This window comes from Barbus barbus (genome assembly GCF_936440315.1).
Source record: "Barbus barbus genome assembly, chromosome: 23".
NCBI lineage: Eukaryota > Metazoa > Chordata > Actinopteri > Cypriniformes > Cyprinidae > Barbus > Barbus barbus.
The window spans coordinates 14,298,631-14,318,868 of NC_136751.1; the positions used below are offsets into that span (position 1 = coordinate 14,298,631).

A 20,238-nucleotide genomic window follows, 5' to 3' on the forward strand; every position below is an offset into this window, starting at 1 on the left:
TAAGGGGCAGGATGTTTAAACTCGAATAACAAAATTACCTCAAGTTCGCTCTGTAGAACTGGAAGTCCATAAAGTCCTCTTTTGCCCAGCCATGACTTGCTCCACACACGTCGTCTTTTTCGTTTTTTTTTTTAACATCAAGGCATGTAATTAATAAAACTAACGCTACACGTTGCTGTTGTTTGCTAGATACCATTATAGCGAGAGAACGCGGGTCACGTATTGATGACCTAAAACTCCGGACAAGTCTTCTTGAGTACGTCCGTTTTTGTCGCGTCTTGACTGTCGTACAGTCTGACATTAAGACAAATGAGATCCTACAGTCTGACATGGGGATCATGTTCGTACAGTGTGACAAGCAACAATCACAAAAGACTATTAAAAATCGCACAGTGTGAGCCCGGCTTTACTGTCCTTTCCAATCCTCTGCTGCCTTCTCTTCTCGCTAACTTTTCCTCCACAGCAAACCCAATAAGATCAGAACAAAATCTGCAAATGGGAAATATTGTGCATTCAGGTGAAAGAAATCTAGATGTTTGACACTACTAGCGAACTAGCTTTTGACAAATCACTCACCCTATATACTGTACAGTACTATATACAAAAAAAGGATGCATAATATATAGTGTGTTTACATCTTACAGAACATTTGTATTGTTCAGTATTAACGTTTAGTGCACCCTTTAGTTATCCTTAGTGGCTTACTATCTGTCTGACATGAAAAACACTTCAAGGACAACACCAGCCTTCATATAAGTGTATTTCTAATGATTCCTCACTCCAAACGTATCCCTGAAGCAGCATTTATTCTCATATCTATTTCTTTACCTAGCAAGTCCATTTGAAATTTTCGCAATTTCTCAACTTCCGGTCGAAGCAAAATGGACATATAGGACACATACCCCTCGTAAAGCATACGATTCTGATCCAGTGTTAATTTTGACAAAACTAATTTTTATTTAGTTTTAGTCATAGTCTTTTGACTAAAATGCCATTTTAGTTTTAGTTATATTTTAGTCATCTGAATTGTTTTAGTTTTAGTCTAGTTTTAGTCAACGAAATACAATAAGATTTTAGTCGACTAAATGTAAAATTGAATGGGTTTGGATAAATTGTAATGCATTCATTTAGAATTTCTCAAAAATTTCCAAACCCATTATATACTCCCAGAGAAAACATGTATTAATTAACCTGTTATTATAAATCACTTTTAAAGCTTGAACATGCAATACAGATACAGATTTAACTGCAGTGAGATAAAAAGTTTTCACAGACGAAAACGAGACAGATAACTAAATAAAAAACAGCTTTAAATGACGACAACTATGAGGACAATTTAGTGACAGTTTCGTCAATGACAAAAAAATGTCGTTGATGAAAATAATGACGAAAATTACAGTGTCAATGAAATTAACACTGTTCTGAGCATTAAAAAAAAGGAATTCTCTACCCCATTCCTGTGAGGAGTTATGGCCGTTTAAAGGAACCACAGAAATGAGCTAAAACGGCTAAAGCTAGCTAAGTAGAGAATGAATGCTGCTACTACAGGGATACATTTGGGATGAGGAATCATCAGAAATATACTTGTTTGAAAACTGGCGTGGTCCTTTCAGTTAATTACTATTACAATATCCATATTACCATTCTTTTCCCAAAACGCTGGGGCAGACCTACCGGTATTCACTGAAGTCACTGTCACTTACCACAGACAATGATGAGCAGCTTCGAAGTCTGTTGGTAACCATTGGTTACCGTTGGTTAGTTGTTCCAGACAAACTCATTCAAATTACTAAGATCATGTGTGTGCGTAAGTGTGCCATGATGTTAAATATCCAGCATGTTTTACAGAATTTTGAGAGCAGCCTAAAATTCTATTGAGGTTCTGAGCCTGCTGATCAACTATTAGTGAAATCATCACAGATCCATTGATTTTGGTTGGATTTTTATGATTTTTTCTGTGGAATGAGTATACTGTTTGGTGAAAAGAATGACATATTGACTGATGTCATAACTTGGGGGAATAGTTGATTGCCAGTGAAGTAAAGATGAAAATATTGGAAAAAAGTGAGAAAACACCTAATTTTTTGGCATTAAATTAATGCAAAATCATGTAGAAATGTGTTTTAAGAGTTTTTTTTTTCAGTGGATGTTGTCAGAACATGTGTTCGGTGTACCTGGAATGCATTTATTGACAGCCTACCAAACCCACCGAGGATTTGAGGAAAAAAATATTTTTCACATTTTTCTAATAAAAAATAAAGGGTGCATACACTAAAATGGCCACATTTTTTTTTCGCAATATTTCCGGCAGAGCAGACCCTCCAATTATTGGTTCATAGGGTCAAAGTTAACAGAAAAAACACAAATAAAAAGTATGACAGACCATGTCAGGTTCAACCCATTTTTGAGACTTTGGCTCCCCGACTAATAGGAACGTGGCCCCGCCCATGACACAATTCTCACAGTGAAAGCAAAATCTGACACGAGAGCAAGAAATTGCAGAGAGAGCAAAGAAAAGCGTTTTGAGAAAAACACTTTTTTTTTTTTGAGAAAATTATTTCACACTGATAGCAAAAAATATATATTTGAGAGTTTTTTTCAAAGTATTTTGAGAGTGATTTTATTTCTCAGAAATAATGAAAAAAAATTCAAATGTATATTTTTTTATGTTCTATGAGAAATCAAACTTTTTTTTTTTCTCTCGGATCATTTATTTTCGCGCATGTAATAAAGACACAATTCTCTCTCCATACTATTAAGCCCAAATGTATATTTTTCTATGTAGTCTTACAGATGTCTGAATAACTTCTTAACACAGTGCATATTAAATGAGTCATTAAATGCATCTTATATCTTTATATTATGGACCCCAATCAAAAAAAGTGTCCCCTTAGTTTTTATACAGATTAAATGTTTTACCTGTACAGAGTCAATTAACAATTGCATGCATAAAAAGAGCTGCAGAGTACAGTTCACCTCTCCCAAATGAAGCGGACAAGGAGGGGGGCAAAACTATGTCAGTGACACCTGACTTTCTTACAAATAACGCACATTTAATTCAAAATATTTTAAACACAGACCAATAATTTGCACATTTTTTTTATTTATTTAATTGTGTGAAATGGCTAATAAAAATAGGTAATAAAAAACGATTATGATGTGGAGGTGAATTGGTTTAGTCTTGACTTCTGGTCGTGAGTGACAGCGTTGGGGGATGGGAAATCTGTTGATTGCCGATTACTTAGTAAACACAGCGATGGAGAGAAAAAGGCCAAAGCTGTCAGGTGCCCAATTTAGGAAAAAAAGAAAAGAAGATGAGGAGAAACAGGCAAAAGATAAAGGTATGCAACAATATTCTCTCTGTATGATTAAGGTATTCGTGTCATTGTGTTAATTAGTGGTATAACGTCAACTCTTAGGTTTGTTAGCCTTCTTGCTTATGATGCATGCTATGCTTACCTTGCTAAAAAAAAAAAAAAAAAAAAACACAGTAAAAGCCTAATATACAAACCATCACAGAAATTCTAATGGTTTCTATTAAATACTATAAACACAAGTAAGATTGTGAACCATTAACTTTTTTCCAGTGAAACTATTACAAAATTCCTTATTGTAGTGTGTTTTGGGCACTTTTCCAATAGGATATACCATCCCACCCACCAATAGAATCCATCATATACCAGCAGACACTGTTATACTTACCATTAAAACCAATACAATTCCCATTATAACCATTAAATCCATTACATTTTCTGTTATTTTTGGGCAGGGTTCTATTGTTTTTTCAGCAGTGTATACAACACGAGGTCTAATTAAATTTAACCACAAAATTATGCTTTGCAACAAAACTGTTGCAAGTACAGTTATTATTTATTTCCATTGTTTGTGTTGGCTACTGTAAATAGCCAGTGTAATTTACATATGTGGAGATAGTGTAAAAGACAAACATTTTCCATTTGCTATAACTCTGTTACGTGACAAAGCATATAATTTGAGGCAGTAAATTAACCAAGGAGCTAATTGTTCCGCCCTTAGATTAGATTATATTGTATACATGTTAGGGCATGTTTGTTTAAATTTGCAATTTTTAAGAGTAATATTGTAGCCAACAGTCTTTTGATGTCAATTTCAACTGCGTCCTGTTTTAGGGGCACTTCTAAAATATTTTGGAGCATCCTCTGCCACTTGTCAGGATGAGCCACCTACCTCCCCCACTACACAGGACTCTGCTCTTCAGGATGAGCTACCATCTGTGTCCTCAGCAAGTCATATGTCTCCACAAACATCTAATATTGAGGATGAAGACATCTTTGCCTCTACTTCTACCCAGCATAAGCCTGCAGGTGGGTTTTTGCATCTCTCTCTCTCTCTCTGTGTGTGTGTGTGTGTGTGTGAAGGGGGTATGCCTAGGCTACAAGACAACTACAATTTAATGTAATTTTAACATTTTTGATCATTTCTGAATATGCCTATGTGTTATGTTCCACTGCTATGTTTTTTGAGTAATGTGCCACTATGTTGTCTTATAGAAATGCCTGGAGCTGAACCCCAACTCAGCCCCACTGCTGAGGATGAGCCTCTGTCAACTGACCCTGCTAGCTGGCCCTCACCTCTGACTGACAGGATTCGGACTGAGCTGGTTCGCAGAGGACCAAGTAGGTTGCCAACTGACTTTGTTTTCCAGAGGAATGAGAGTGATGGACGAAGTTGCCATCACCAATATTTTAAAAAGACATTAGTTAGTGGTGAAAAGATGGCAAAAAGTTGGCTGATATATTCCATGAAGAACAACAGCCTCTTTTGCTTCTGCTGCAAATTGTTTTCCAAGAGGAACATTCATTTAACAATTTCAGGAATGGCAAATTGGAAACATGCGAGCACTCACCTCACATCACAAAACAGTCCAGAACATCTCAATTGCATGAAAGCATGGAAGGAACTGGCAGTGAGGTTAAGAAGTGGACAAACTATTGATAAGCAGGAGGAGGCACTACTCGAGGCTGAGAGGGTGAGATGGAGAGCAGTGCTGACACGTCTCACTGCTATTGTACAGTCACTGGCGGTTCGAAATTTGGCTCTAAGGGGACACACAGAAACACTGTTCACACCATCAAATGGGAATTTTCTCAAAGAGGTCGAACTTATGGCCAAGTTTGATCCCATTATGAAAGATCACCTTAACCGTGTCGAAAGAGGAACAGCAAGTCACAACAGCTACCTAGGGCATCATGTGCAGAATGAGCTGATTGATTTGTTAAGCAGCAAAATCATATCTGATATAGTGGATGACATCAAGCAGGCAAAGTTTTTTTCAATAATTCTGGACTGCACTCCAGATATAAGCCACATAGAACAGTTGTCAGTGGTCATTAGAGTGGTGTCACTGATGGAGAAGCCCCATATCAGGGAACATTTTATGGGATTTTTGAAGGCAGATGAGTCCACAGGGCAGCACTTGGCATCCATGATCCTGACAAGACTTGAGGAGTTGGGAATTCCTTTTGACGACTGCAGAGGACAATCATATGACAACGGGGCAAACATGAAGGGCAAAAATAAGGGAGATCAAGCCAGGCTCTTAGAAAAGAATCCCAGAGCTCTGTTTGTGCCATGTGGGGCGCATACATTAAATTTAGTTGTGTGTGATGCTGCTAAGGGATCTGTGGATGCTATGAGCTATTTTGGTGTACTGCAAAAGCTTTACACATTATTTTCAGCCTCCTCCCAAAGATGGTCCATTCTGAAGAACCATCTGAGCATCACCTTAAAGATGTGGGCAGAAACAAGGTGGGAGAGCAAGGTCAAGAGCGTTGAGCCCATGAGGTACCACGGAGCTGCCGTGAGAGAGGCTTTAATTGAGGTGAGAGACAACACCAAAGACCCTGCTATAAAGGCTGAGGCCCAGTCTTTGTCTGAGGAGGTGGGGTCGTACTGCGTCAGCATCTGCACGGTTGTTTGGTATGACATGCTATCTGCAATACAGCATGTCAGCAAACTCATGCAGTCTCCAAATATGCATGTCGACCTAGCTGTGAATCTTTTGAAGAAGACTGAGCAAGGTCTCCAGAGCTACAGGGCAAGTGGCTTTGTGACTGCACAGATGGCGGCCAAAGACATTTGTGAAGAAATTAATGTGGAAGCTGTTTTGAAACAAAAAAGGCTGAGGTCCACAAAGCGCCACTTCTCATATGAAGCACATGATGAGCCTTTCAGTGATGCCCTTAGGAAGTTGGAGATTGGATTCTTCAATGTTGTTCTTGATGCAGCCCTGTCAGCCATCGCGGAGAGATTTACCACATTGGAAAATGTGGAAAACAAATTTGGGGTTTTGACAAATTTCCCTAGTCTTGCAGATGAGGAGCTGGCAGAGCAGTGCAATGCACTAGGTACCACACTGCACTTCGAAGGGCATTCTGATTTGGACAGTAGAGAGCTTTTGCAGGAAATCAAGAACTTCCCTCACCTGCCATCAAAAACCATGAGCCTCCTTGAGCTTATCACTTTCATGCACGATAAGGATCTATCTGAGATCTACCCCAACTTTTGGACTGCTCTCAGGATTGCACTTACCCTGCCAGTGACTGTGGCTCAAGCAGAGAGGAGCTTTTCAAAACTGAAGTTAATCAAGACATACCTGAGGTCAACCATGTCTCAGTAACGGCTCACTGGCCTTGCTGTCATAAGCATTAATCATTCAGTAGGGGAGCATATCTCATATGATGCCATTATTGATGACTTTGCATCTAGAAAGGCCAGAAATGTCAGATTTTAGTTTCAGTTTGTGTTTTCTGTTCTGCAGTGAAATAATTAAATTTTCTTTAGTGTGATTTATTCTATATTTTATTTGTATATTATTCTTAATAATTTAAAATATTTTTTCTTAAATAATATTGGTTTGTACAGAGTATATTTAAGTTATGAGCAGTTTATTTATTTATTTTTTTGCAAAAATTGGTCTGTTACGGAATGACATAGTATTACTACAATAAAACGTGTGGTGTGTACAAAATGTGAAGTTTTGTCATGTTATTTATTTTTTGGGGGGGGTGCCGGGAGGTCTCGCCCGGGGAGCAATTTAATGTAGAACCGCCACTGATTAGACACAAGTGACACGTAAACAAGTTCATCAATACAAGGATATAAATACAGCCATCATACCTCCATTCATTTGACGATTAATCAGCATCCCTCCACCACCCCTTCTCCTCCATTTCCACTTCAGTTGTCACCACATGGGGGGTACTCTGGGTTCGGGCAGTTCCCGAGCACAGAGCCCTTCCCCAGGACAGCACGCCAATAACGTATTACCACCCCCCCCTCCCTGATGGAACTGTTTAGGCTCGAGCCTTTCGGGAGGGGGGAGTTATGTCAGACCTCTGTCGTGTGTGTCATGTGTTCCTGCCTCTTGTGCCCTTATTTGGTTTGTTTCCTGTCCTTTTCTGATGTAATCATTAGTTTATTGGTGTCTAGCCGTGTCTGTCTCATTATGCTGTGTATTTATAGTTCTGTCTGTTAAATGTTATTTCGTCTGGTCTACTCGTTACCCCCGGTGTTTGATGTCTGTGTCTGACTTGCGGTGATGTCTTCATTAGCAGTGGACAGTCGTGGCCTAATGGATAGAGAGTTGGACTTGTAACCCGAAGGTCGCAGGTTCGAGTCTCAGGTCCGGCAGGGATTGTAGGTAGGGGAGTGAATAAGCAACACTCTCTCCACCCTCAATACCACGACTGAGACTGCTCTGGGTGTATGTTCACTACTGTGTGTATGGGTTAAATGCAGAGCACAAATTCCGAGTATGGGTCACCATACTTGGCCACACACCACTTCCCTTTTTTTTTTTTTAAAGACATATTAATTAATTTTAAAGACATTATTAGTTATGTCCTCGTCTGCGTGTCCTTGTTCTTCCCTGCTGTGAGGCTGGTAGGCCAATATTAAGCCTAGACCGAATATGTATGCCAGAAAACCATTAATGGTTAATGTGTGCTGTGCATAACTAAGCAAACAAAGCAAGCTCTTGATGCAAACCTTATTTCACTCAGTTTTGATGCAATGATAGTAAACAACATAATATTTTCATAAAACCACCACTTAACATCCAAGATTGAACTACATGAGCTAATATACACATAAATGCTAATATACACACCATGCCGTCAGAACTGTAAATGGACACAGGGCTCTACATTAACGCTTGTCCGGAAAAAGGTTGTTGTTGTTTTTAATTTTTTTGAAGGGGCAGGTGAAAAAGCCCGTGCTGACAAGTAGCCTGATTAAAACATCAATAACAAAGTAAAGTATAACTAGGAAAGCTTTTTAGAAAAATTTAGGGTAGAATGATTCGGATTTTATTAAATTCAATAAACAGTGACTGATAATAGATTGACAGTAAGGTCTCATTGAGGCTCGCGCAAGCTGTGTGTGTGTGTGTGTGTGAGAGAGAGCGAGAGAGAGCGAGAGAGAGAGAGAGAGAGAGAGAGAGACTTTTATTAGAGAAATCTGGACAAATGAGCACAACATCACACACAAAGAAACACATAGCCTACTGAGGTAAAAAATCTAAATATTGCGTTTTATATAATATGCAGTGTTGGGTGTAACTCGTTACAAAGTAACGCGTTACTGTAATAATATTACTTTTTTCAGTAACTAGTAGTGTAAGGCATTACTCATCTGAAAATGGTAATATTATTACAGTTTTCCCGAGCTAGTTACTTGCGTTACATTTGCCAGTAGCACCTTCATCACACACAAGGCACACAACACAGAGAACAGAAGGGAAGGGGAGGAGGTCGTGAATGGAACAGTGATTGGTCTGGGTTTGGCATGAGGTATCATTTACCATCACCGATTGGTCGACACCCGGCAGCCAGCAGCAGAGCGGCACCCTCAAAGACAGATGGGGAAAAATGGAAGCGTCAACGGCAAGCTCTTTTTCAGAGGAAGGTTCCCAGCAACAGAAAGCTAGTTTCGACGGGTGGAGATTCAGTAATTATTTTGAATATGTTCAACGGAAGGAAAATAACTTGATGGTGAAGTGCACACTCTGCCCGGGGAGAAAGCTGCTCTCCACTGCTTGTAACTCTACCTCCAACTTGAAGAAGCACCTGCAGCGACAGCACGGACACATCAAGCTCGTTGCGAAGCGACAGAGTGACATGAACGAGCAGCCCCACAAGCAGCAAAAACTTTCATTTGAACATAAAGTACTACCAACATCAAAATCCGAGATAAATAAGCTTGTTGCCTCGTACGTAGTAGAAGAAATGTTACCTCTTTCTACTTGTCTTTTAGAAAGATAATCTGCAAAATACCGATAGCAGGGACAGACCAGCCGTTTTCCGACAGGAAAACCTTCGCAATGTACCTAGATAAATGTTACGCAATGATGGAAAGTGAGCTGAAGAAAACGTTTGAGAGCAATGAGTATGTGTCAACGACCGCTGACATCTGGACTTGTCACAACAAAAGCTACATAGGCATGACTGCCCATTGGATTGATCCAAGCAACTTCCACTGTGAAAAAGCAGCCCTTGCCTGCAAAAGAATCAAAGGACGACACACATATGACATTGTGGCCACTGAAATTGAGCAGGTTCACTCATCTTATGGACTGTCAGAGAAGGTCACAGCAACAGTCACAGACAATGGATCGAATTTTGTTAAGGCTTTCAGGTCAGTTGAATAATAGTTTACTTACTTGTACTTATTTGCAAATGTATAAGTTAATGAATTGTTTAATTTGATTGCATTAATCAAGAAGACACATGATATGATTACATTTGAATTGAATAGGCCACACATTATAGTTTTTTTTTTCTTCTTGCACTTCTCACATTCAGGGAGTATGAGCCCAAGCCAGCAGCAGCAGCAGCATCCGATTCAGAGGACGAGGGATCAGGGGAGGATGAAGAAGTGTCATTTACCGATGTACAAGAAGTGCTCTCCACGGAACAAGAAGACCCAGGACACTTTACTCTCCCCCCTCACTTAAGATGTGCCTCGCACACACTTAATTTGATATCAACTGTTGATATTGAAAAATGGTTGACAGTGACAAACAAAACAATTTACAGAAGTGCCACTGCAAAGTGCTCTGCCCTCTGGACTAAGGCCAGCCGGTCTACAGTAGCTGCAGAGCTAGTGGAAAGCCTTTGTGGAAAAAAGTTCATGGTGCCTACAGTGACGAGATGGAACTCTTTCCACAATGCAGTTGCACGAATAACTGAGATATCCAGACCACAGTTGACAACTCTCTGCAGTCAGTTAGGTGTACGAGCCTTTTCCGAGCGAGAGTACAAATTCCTTGTAGAGTATTGCAGTCACAAAACCGCTTACAAAAGCTTTGGACCGTTTACAAGGTGAGATAAAGTATAGGTTAATGTAAACCTGTGGCTTCTTGCCTTTCCTTTTTTTGAAGGTTAAACATTTGAATCAAGCAAGTAATTCATTCATTGATTCATATTCATTCATTCCAGGGGAAAATGATTGTTATTATGGCTATCTATTACCGACACTGGAGTCTCTGATGTCAAAGACCTTGGCATTGCGTCCCGGCCTCTCCGAGATGATGGCAAATCTGCCTGATGTCGTAGTGCAGGTAGGCTGTGAGTGTGTATTTAAGACTTACTGACTGTAACTTTGTGTGAAATGAGAGAAGCCTGTCATATGCACAATTGCACATCCCTCCACTATCACAGATGCTTCCATTATCACAGTCTTCTAAATTTCACACTGAAATAGGCTCTTAGAGAATGTAAGAATTGTATACTGGTACTGTGTTTCTGAAGACCTGGTATAGTCAATATGCCTGTTGCATCATTTACATGTCAACTCCTTCCACAGGAAGGTATGTTTTTCCTCTTTAAGAGAAATATCTAATTTTAGAAATCTCTTTCTTACAGGCCATCAAACCCCGCTTTGCTTCTGTTTTGGACAGTAGGGAGGGTCTCCTGGCTGCTGTCACTCTGCCGAAGTTCAAGATGAGGTGGTTGAGGGAAGAGACCAGGAGAGAGGCCCTAAAGACTCTGCTGATAACAGAGTGTCGTGCTTCACCCCTGGCTGCCCCCCACAATGAGGAGCATGAGGTCAGGCCTCCACAGATTAGTCCAGCATCCAGCAGTAGTGAGGATGACTTTTTTGTGTTTGAGGAAGAGCAGGATTCAGGATCTTTTGGCCCAGACAGGGAGGTGATGGAGTACCTGAAGTCTGGGTCAGAGATGGGGGTCCTAGACAACTTCCCCAGAATTAAGAACTTATCTTTAAAATTCAATACAGCACCAGCATCCAGTGCTCCAGTGGAGAGGCTATTCAGCCTGGGAAGCCTTGTCCTCACTCCAAGGAGGAACAGGTTAGGAGACAAGCGCTTTGAGAGACTCCTCCTTATGAGGTATAACCACTACTTTGACAAATAAGCTGACACATTCAGAAGCTCATATTTTGCACCAGAAAAATGCATTACAGTAAATGCCAACTGTATTTTTCCTTTTATTTACTTTGAGTCTTCTGTATTTGCTTTAACTCATTTCAACAACCTACCTCTCCTCTGCACTGTGTTTTTCTTTTTAACAATTTACCTCTCCTCTACACAGTGCTGGTAAGGCCAGTCTTTTTTATTTATGGATATATTTTTTTGAGGAAGTTAATATTTTTTTTGTTTGTACTTGTTAATCGACAATCAAATTGATTTTTTGCACTAGATGGTTTTTGTTAAACATTGGAGGAAGTTAATATGTTCTTGTACTTGTTATAAATTGACAATCAAATTGATTGTTTGCACTAGACAGTGTTTGTTAAACATTGAGGAAGTTAATATATGTTTGGACTTGTTATAAATTGACAATCAAATTTATTGATTGTTTGCACCAGACGGTGTTTGTTAAACATTGAGGAAGTTAATACTTGTTTGTACTTGATTGCACAAGTACAGTTGTTTGTAGTTATTTGTGCTAGACAGTGCCAGTCTGTTGTTGGCGTAATAAAGACCCTAAAGAACACTCCTCCTTTGTATGTTCTCCCTCCATCTGATGCATCTCAGGCAATTATAGAGTAATTAAGAAAAAAAATGTAACTAGTAATATAACTAGTTACTTTCTCCAGGGAGTAATAAAGTAAAGTAAGGCATTACTATTTTTGAGAGTAATATGTAATATATTACTTTTTTGAGTAACTAGCCCCAACACTGCTGAAGAGGACATGGAATTGGAGGCAGATTTTGATGATGTGTATTGTGATTGGTGTGATGGAGATGGGACATCAGGTTCGGATTCTGAAAATGATGATGACCTAACATCACTTTCTGATAACATTGCCAACTGGGCAGTTAGTTTTGGCATTTCCATCGTTGCCCTGACTGCACTGTTGAGTATACTCCATGTAACCCATCCCAATCTGCCAAAGGATGGTAGGACACTTCTCAAGACAAAAACGCATTATGCTATTCAGGAGAAGGCTGGGGGGAACTACCATCACTTTGGCATCCTTTCCTCCTTGAAGGCCACTATAAGCAAATATGCCAAAACACTGGCAGAGGGCATGACATTGGGGCTGCAGATTAATACAGATGGTCTACCTTTATTTAGAAGTTCTACTGTACAGCTGTGGCCCATCCTTGGCTTACTGGTTACCATCCCCATGAAGGAACCTGTGGTCATTGGGGCATACTGTGGACCAAAAAAACCTAGTTCGGCCACAGAGTTCCTATCTGATTTTGTCAATGAACTACAGGAGCTAGAGGCTGGGTTTTGCTTTGGAGATAAGAACCTTAAAATTGAGCTTCACACGGTAGTCTGTGATGCCCCTGCACGGGCCTTTGTGAAAAAAACAAAGGCCCATAATGCTTACCATGGGTGTGATAAGTGCCTACACCCAGGGCAATACCAGAACCGGCGTATGACGTTCCCTGGACCAGAGCGCCCCCCAGAGAACTGACATCTCATTCAACCTGATGGTTGATGAACTACACCACCACGAGGGGCCACATCCATTTGAAAACGTCAAGGTTGGCATGGTATCGCAGTTTCCCTTGGATTATATGCATCTAGTGTGTTTGGGCGTTGTAAGGAAACTGCTCCAGATCTGGCTCCGGGGTCCGTTAACAGTAAGACTGCCGGCATTAATAGTAGACAGGATGTCAGGCAAACTCCAGTCAATGAGGCCCTACGTGCCAATTGAGTTTGCCCGGAAACCACGGTCGCTTAGGGAGTTGGACCGTTGGAAGACGACTGAATTCCGACAGTTTTTACTGTACACTGGCCCTGTGGTGCTGGCGGGATTCCTGGACCGGAACATGTACTACAATTTCATGCTCCTGTCAACTGCTATATCCATGTTGGTAAGCCCTGAACATCTCAACCTTGCTAACTATGCTGGACAAATGCTAAAATCTTTTGTAAACCATTTTGGTGAGCTGTATGGGACAGACCAGATTGTGTACAATGTCCACTGTCTGGTCCACCTGGCAGACGAGGTGAAGAGGCATGGCTGTCTGGACTCTTTTTCAGCGTTCCCATATGAGAACCACCTTGGGAAAATAAAAAAACTCATTAGAAAACCTGAGTTCCCTCTAGCTCAGCTCATTCGCCGCTTTTCGGAAGTTACAGTTACTCTGGATGAAAATTTTCTGTAAGTATTTCACAAAAGTTGGTATTTTTCCATACACTACACCCATAATTTAATGTTTTCAAAATATGAGATGACATATTATCCCTCAAAATGCCCTACTTTACGGTTGAGCTGAAGTTCTACCTGACTATTATGAATGTACTTTTTCCTTCCTTATACTTCTTCCCACCTTGGGGCACCATTCAGGTTAACTTTCAGCCCATCTTACTTGCTTATTTGTATACACTGTACACTTGTGCATGCTTTAATCCATGTTATTCCTTTTTTTGATTTGGAATAAATACCCCTTTTCTTTCTTTCTACATTAAGGATGCCTTTTCATCTAATTGAATTTCAAGCAAGCGAGGACATTGCTGTTGTGCCAATTGACTGGTATGATGATGGGATGGTGTACTGGCCCAACTTTAAGAGCACTGAACGTGTGAAAAGGGCAGCTGCTAACGAGGAGAAGCATGAGCCAAACTGGCCAAGATATGACGTAAAGGTCGTCAGAACTTGTGGTATGCCAATTCATAAAATTCTTGTTTAAAAAATAATTTCATGGTTGCTTCTCTTTGTGCTTGGAATAACCTATTCATTCTATGTTCTGAAAATGCACATGAAATTGTGCAATGAAACTCATGTTATTTTTTTATAGACAACTACAAAGATGCCGTTAGGATTATGAATCAATATCAGACCGGCTGCAACACCTCTGAGCTACAGTCTGATGCCGAGCAGGAGGGTGAGCTGCCAGAGAAAAGAGTCAGGAAGCCAGTGTAAGTGTGTTCTATCTTGTTTTTATGTTTCTACAGTAATATGAAGGTTATTTTCCGTAGCATTCAAAAACAGACCAGAGATGCTTGCACTATATGTATATTTGGCAATTTTGGGATTGCAGTAACCATAATGATATGGTTACTTAACAGCCATCGTTTCGGGGACTCTGATGACAGTGAAGAAGAGCCAGAAAATGGTGACTTTGCATCTCTGAGGTCGTCACGACCTTTCAACTTGCCTGGTGTATCAGTTGAAGCCTCAAGCTCAAGCCAGTTGCACTGGCAGAGTAAGAAATAATCTATCAACATCAAAATAACAAATCATAATATTATTTTAGAGATATGGTTAACATTCTTAGTGCTAAAGATATTCCCCTCTCCTTGTATCCATTCCTCCAGCTCCACCATCTCAGAGTAACTACTCCTCAATCTGGAGAAAACTGTCTAGGTAAAGACTGATCTCAGAAATAATATTGAATACAGTGGCCCCATCGATATTAACACAGCAAGGGTCACTGTTTCAAATCAATAGATTGCATCTGCATTACCATCTCAGATTTTCAATGTCAATCCATTCATGGGCTTGACATAGGTAGTGTACCAAAATGTTGAAACATACAAATTAATTTTCAGTATGACCAGAGATTTTTTTGTTTGCCATTGTTTGGCCCTGTAGCTCACAGCCTACCATGGTTAACAGATCACAACCATTTAATACTAATTTCTCTCCCTTAGCACCAGACCATGGGGGAGGACAGCAACACCCTTCACCACCTCAACTCCCTGCACCCGCATTTAACATGCGGAGAGTTACTCAAGGTAGGGACTGATTTCTGAAATATTAGTGAATAGAAAGGCCCCATGTGTATTATCAGTCATGGTTAACAGATGACTACCATTTCATAAAAAAATTTCACCCTCTCGCACGCCGCCCACCTCACTATGGGCCAGGAACGGCAGGTCCTCCACAACTCCCTCCACCCCCCGCACCAGTGCTCAACATGCGGCGAACAGAGGAGCCTTGTTCAAGCCTGACCTACAGACCAACATGGCGAGGGGGAAGGATGACTGATACCATTCCCTGCTCTGGTGAGCAATAACTGACAAATACTGGAGGGTCATTCTGTGCCACAACAAAACTTTGTCAGTAACTAATGGCAGTATTATGAGTAATGAGGATAAACACTCAGGGTTCCCACGGGTCATGGAAATTCTGGAATATCATGGAATTTTAAAAGGTCTATTCCAGACATTGAAAGTCAGGGAATTTTATTTATTTTTTGTCCAAGTCATGGAATATCAGGGATTTTTGTTCGTCAACTCCATTCAGTACTCACGTGCTGTGTTCTGCATAAACAGCGTGTACAGACAGCCACGACTCTGACACGCGCAAGCCCTGAATTGAGTTTCTCTCAGCGTCTTTCTTGCGCCTGAATGGGCAAATACATACAAAAATATTTTTAAAAAATCCGTCTTGGCAAGTAACTTTGTAGCTTTAACAATGATTATTCTATATTTAATTTTTACAATGGAGTACATGCACCCATTTGATTGGCCAGTTTTTGTTTAATTTTAAAGCATCTTTTGCCCGGCGTACACACAAACTGCACTGCAATTTTCCCAAATGCCATTTGTTTGGAAATATTACATTATTATTATAATTAGTCTGTAAACGGCCATTAACAGAGGCCAGAGTTGCTGAGGACGGACGCTAAGAGGGGAAAATACCATAACAGGCAGAACAAGATTCATAATGCGTGAAATATAGGAATCCTAAATATTGAATTTTAGATGGTTATTTTCAGAAAAGTTTACATGGCGTTTTCTTTTCATCTTGCCTCTGTATAATGCATTTAAATGAGTGTTAACATGCGCAGCGGCAACCAATGAAACGCTGTATCACTGTTCCATAAGAGAAATTGCGTCTCAATCAAGCATTGCACGTGTTTTTTTTTTTGGATTGATTATGATTAAAATGCAGTGGTTACCTTGCAACTAATTTCAAATGGCAATGAAAAATCAAGGTGCAACGCAGAGTGAAGAATATGCAAATGTTATTTTATAAGCAATTATACAATTTCTGTACCTGAACACCTACAAACATAAAAACTTAAGCAAAATTTAATTTCTATCTTTGTGCTATACATTTAATTTCGCTATTACTTGCAATTTGTTCTTATTTACTGGCTGTCACTTATCTGTAATGATGTTTGAACTTTATATTAGTTAGGCTATTGTTTTGTTTTTTTGCTGTGGTATTAACATTGAAATCGAGAATTGTAAAATTTTATCGGTATCTAAAATATTGGTGTCAAGTTTATTTATTAGAATACAAAAATCAAAATTGATAAAAGCAACTTTTATTTTTTATTGGTTTTTACTTTTTTTGTGGCAAGGCTAGTAAAAATATTAACAGGGCAAGTAATAATTTTAACCACTGAAAAAATCCTTAGCGTTGAGCCCTGGGCTATTTTTTCAGCTCCATTTTATTCCCTTCCCACTCGTCAACTGGCAATCACTAAGTCAAATGCAGTCATCAGGCTGTACCAGTTAACTAAGGCAAATATGCCAGAAAATTTTAATTTTTATGAGCTTTGGCTACAAAATGACCTCGTAAAAGATGGAGTTTAAAAATAAAAAGTATAAAAAATATCAAAGAGCATTTGACGGTAAAAAGCAAAATAAATTGCTCCGCACAAGATCAGGCTGTTTTTCCGTTCATTATAGGTCATGGAAATTCTGCTTTTTAGTCAGTGAAAGTCAGGGAAAAGTCAGGGAATTTGACATTTGACTTAGAGTGGGAACCCTGAACATTGAAACGTGATATATTTTATACACTACATTTAAGCTATATTTCATGTTTGTCAACAGCGGCTGAGGTCCACATCATTAGCCTGCTGGAAACCATTAAACAGCAACAAGACCAGCTTGTGGCAAGGGTGAACTACCTCAGCAGCAGGCTGAACAGCACCCCAGGGCCAGATGTTGAGATGCCCAACAATATCCATTTTCCCCTGGAACAATTGGATGCAGTGGAGGCATTTGAAGTGTTTTTAAGGGAACCTTCAAATGGCCCAGCTCGACAGAGAGTGGTGAGTTTTCTTACTTAATATGAATGGTGCCATTAGGTTTATTGATTGTCCATGATTATTGCAAATATTCTATTGAAGCAGCCCTGAACAGGCCTGTCCTGAAATGCCTTTTCCCAGTGGAAAGATTCTGTCAGTGAGCAACAATCTCCCTGGTTTGAGAAAGTGTGTAAAGGTGGCACAGGTCCATGAGGGTGTGAGCCAAGTACAATGTTTAGAAGAAAAAAAAATCCAAGAGAACAGGATTTTTTTTTCTTTACAGAAAAAGAAGAAACAGAAGTTTTCTATCTTTTTCTGCGTTTCTGGACGCTTTTAACTGGAACAAAAACATTTTGAATTCACCTTTAAATGCAACTTAAGCTTAGAAATGTTTACCTTGCTGTCTATGTAAAAAAGATGTCTTTGCCTTTTAGATTTCTTCTTTAGCCACCATTGGAGGCCAGGATGTGAAGAGGGTGACCTGGAACATCCTGGACAGGCTCTTCACAGATGAGGTGTCTCATCAGATAAACTGGAAGGGTGTTAATAACAAAAAGCCCTTCAGTAGGATGGCAACGAAGACCTTGCTTTTCAGTAAGTATAGAATTCAAAGTAATATTAAATACGTTCAAAGTCAATAGTTTGTAAATGTTGGGGCAGCCTTAAAAATCGTAGCAACCATCATACCAATATGACCGTATAGCCTTTTTTAGACTGGCTACTATACCATAGACTTTTTTGACGTTTGATGTCTTTTTTTTTTTTTACTCAAAATCAAACATAGTATGCATAGTACTTTGCATACACAAATTTTCAATCAGGTAGGCCTATATGCCTGATGTTATGTTTAACACAATGCAATAGTTAGCGCGTCAGTGAAAACCTGACAAGGTCACTTATTTAGTAGGGAAAATAGGCTACTAAAAATATTCCTGTTCACTATCAGGCAGTGCAATAATGATAATAATAAAAAGCCTACCTTTCTGACATGCAGTAAATCTTTGAAATTGCTGTGGGATCCCCTCTGCTGTGAGACTCCCTCCTTTTGATTCCTTCAGTTTGTTGCTGGCACTGTAAACAGCGTTGGGTGCGCTTCGAGAAAGTGGAGATGCCAACTTCCGGCACAATCTTAGGTGAAACAGTGGCGTACATGCACTTGAGCGTAAGAGCGCAACTATGGTCGAAGTTTGGGGATTGGAATCACAGTGGATTGTCATGTAAAGAGAAACGCACCCCAGGTGTGGGTAACAGGCCCATCATGTTATCAAAGTAAACGCACGCAAACGTATTGGCTGCCTGCTGGTTGCGATAGCTTCGCTTGTGTACATTTGTCTTAATAAATAAATAATACACACTGATGGAATGCAGTTTTGTGTGGGTTGTAAATTACCATGTGAGTAGTATTTTAATTTAGTGTTGCTTTTGGAATGGTTAACCTAACACTAAGGTCTCTGCTACAACGTGTAGCTTGAATGTTAAGTCGCTTTGGATAAAAGCATCTGCTAAATGACTTAATGTAATGTTAACCAGGGTTGTAGTGGAGACTAAACGCAAGTAAATGGAGTTTACCCACCGCTCAAATGTCAGAAATAGAGTTTATCCACCTGTTAAGGGTTTATGTGATGTAATGTTAAGAGTTTACCTCCAAATAGAATGTATGTAGGACCCTAACAAACTTAAAACATTACAAAACCACACTGATTTATCCACATACAATATGTGCACTGATCAAGGAACCTTTTAATACCACTGATATTATTTGAACATTTTGGATGTCTTTTTTAAACATCCGATAGCGAAAGGCGCAGCACACCTTACCCTGATCACAAATTCATAGTTTACCCACCTCTTATTTTAACCACCACAATCCTGTTTATAACTTTGTACGTCATGTTTCATAATCTCCTTAATGCCTATCACATATATTGTATTGTGTAAGCATACTTGGCTTTGGATGCTACATCCCATAATCATAAACATATCTGTCTGTTTGATTACAGGTGCTGTGAGGAAAAACACGGTGACACAGTCAGCCACGGACGCAGAGGTCACCAAGCACGCAATCAGGTGGTTCAACCTGGCGACGGATCGGGCAACGAGGAGACGTGTCCCGCCTCCATCCACACAAATGGCGTAATAAGCAATAAAAAAACTTTTTATTGAAATTCTTGTCGTTCACCAGTTATTAATTTTCTGATATTTTAGCTGTGTATAGTGCAGCATTTCATTGAAGTTGTAGCCTAATAGATAAAATATTTTGTTTGCACTGACCTAGGCCTATAAAGCACTAAATTAGGTTTTGACCACAAAATGAATGTAGAGTAGCCTCGCCAACGTAGGCTACTTAACAAAAACAGAATAGGCTATAACCTATAACTGTCCATAAATTTAAATATCAATTTAATATTTCCATTGAGTAGAGATTACTTTTGTACAGTAAACTGATGTCTTGACTTGAACCTTTTCTGTTAGGCCTATTTTCAATATTGTTAGGTTAAAAATACAAGGCAATGCAGATTTAATCTTAGGCCTAGCCGCGGATGTAAGGTTTTAATCGTGGATGCGGAGCGGATGCAGCGCGGAGCCACGGCGGATCCGCCACTTCGGCAAGTGGACGCCGATACGGGTCCGTTTCGCGGGTACGTGTCGGAAGCATAGACTGTAAAAAAAATGGACGTAGTGTCCGTGACGTCACTCGTAGGTTTCTGAAAAGCGTTTTTGAAGCCTAAAGTGGGCGGAGCCAACCGCCGCCATCTTGGCAACGCGTCACCGTTCGTCACTCCCGGATG

At 39.8% G+C, this 20,238-nt stretch overlaps 3 protein-coding genes across 3 annotated transcripts; all 3 read left to right on the forward strand.

The window, feature by feature from the left end:
• The first annotated feature begins 2,946 nt into the window (after positions 1-2,946).
• On the forward strand, positions 2,947-6,718 carry LOC306842556 (zinc finger MYM-type protein 1-like). The gene is made up of 3 exons (XM_079373496.1): positions 2,947-3,341; positions 4,149-4,343; positions 4,530-6,718. Exons 1-3 carry the CDS (start codon positions 3,215-3,217, stop codon positions 6,656-6,658), a joined length of 2,451 nt encoding a protein of 816 aa, XP_079229622.1. The 5' UTR covers positions 2,947-3,214; the 3' UTR covers positions 6,659-6,718.
• Positions 6,719-8,885: 2,167 nt separating this feature from the next.
• LOC306843116 (uncharacterized protein) lies at positions 8,886-11,999 on the forward strand. Its single transcript, XM_079374402.1, has 4 exons — positions 8,886-9,675; positions 9,843-10,361; positions 10,479-10,600; positions 10,905-11,999. The coding sequence occupies exons 3-4, from the start codon at positions 10,529-10,531 to the stop codon at positions 11,412-11,414; spliced, it is 582 nt and encodes a 193-aa protein (XP_079230528.1). The 5' UTR covers positions 8,886-9,675; positions 9,843-10,361; positions 10,479-10,528; the 3' UTR covers positions 11,415-11,999.
• Positions 12,000-12,732: 733 nt separating this feature from the next.
• LOC306843115 (uncharacterized protein) lies at positions 12,733-19,611 on the forward strand. The gene is made up of 9 exons (XM_079374401.1): positions 12,733-14,123; positions 14,261-14,381; positions 14,569-14,668; positions 14,781-14,829; positions 15,117-15,200; positions 15,333-15,470; positions 17,253-17,473; positions 17,884-18,043; positions 19,450-19,611. The coding sequence occupies exons 5-9, from the start codon at positions 15,182-15,184 to the stop codon at positions 19,584-19,586; spliced, it is 675 nt and encodes a 224-aa protein (XP_079230527.1). The 5' UTR covers positions 12,733-14,123; positions 14,261-14,381; positions 14,569-14,668; positions 14,781-14,829; positions 15,117-15,181; the 3' UTR covers positions 19,587-19,611.
• Positions 19,612-20,238: the final 627 nt, after the last annotated feature.

What these genes read in the sequence shown, in the direction of transcription:
- LOC306843115 (XM_079374401.1), top strand. An exon ending in TGATACCATTCCCTGCTCTG is followed by an intron (nt 15,471 to 17,252) that starts GTGAGCAATAAC and finishes GTTTGTCAACAG; the next exon opens with CGGCTGAGGTCCACATCATT. An exon ending in AACGAAGACCTTGCTTTTCA is followed by an intron (nt 18,044 to 19,449) that starts GTAAGTATAGAA and finishes GTTTGATTACAG; the next exon opens with GTGCTGTGAGGAAAAACACG.
- LOC306842556 (XM_079373496.1), top strand. Translation starts at nt 3,215, where the DNA reads ATGGGAAATCTGTTGATTGCCGATTACTTAGTAAACACAGCGATGGAG. An exon ending in GAAACAGGCAAAAGATAAAG is followed by an intron (nt 3,342 to 4,148) that starts GTATGCAACAAT and finishes GTCCTGTTTTAG; the next exon opens with GGGCACTTCTAAAATATTTT. An exon ending in TACCCAGCATAAGCCTGCAG is followed by an intron (nt 4,344 to 4,529) that starts GTGGGTTTTTGC and finishes GTTGTCTTATAG; the next exon opens with AAATGCCTGGAGCTGAACCC.
- LOC306843116 (XM_079374402.1), top strand. Translation starts at nt 10,529, where the DNA reads ATGTCAAAGACCTTGGCATTGCGTCCCGGCCTCTCCGAGATGATGGCA. An exon ending in TGCCTGATGTCGTAGTGCAG is followed by an intron (nt 10,601 to 10,904) that starts GTAGGCTGTGAG and finishes TCTTTCTTACAG; the next exon opens with GCCATCAAACCCCGCTTTGC.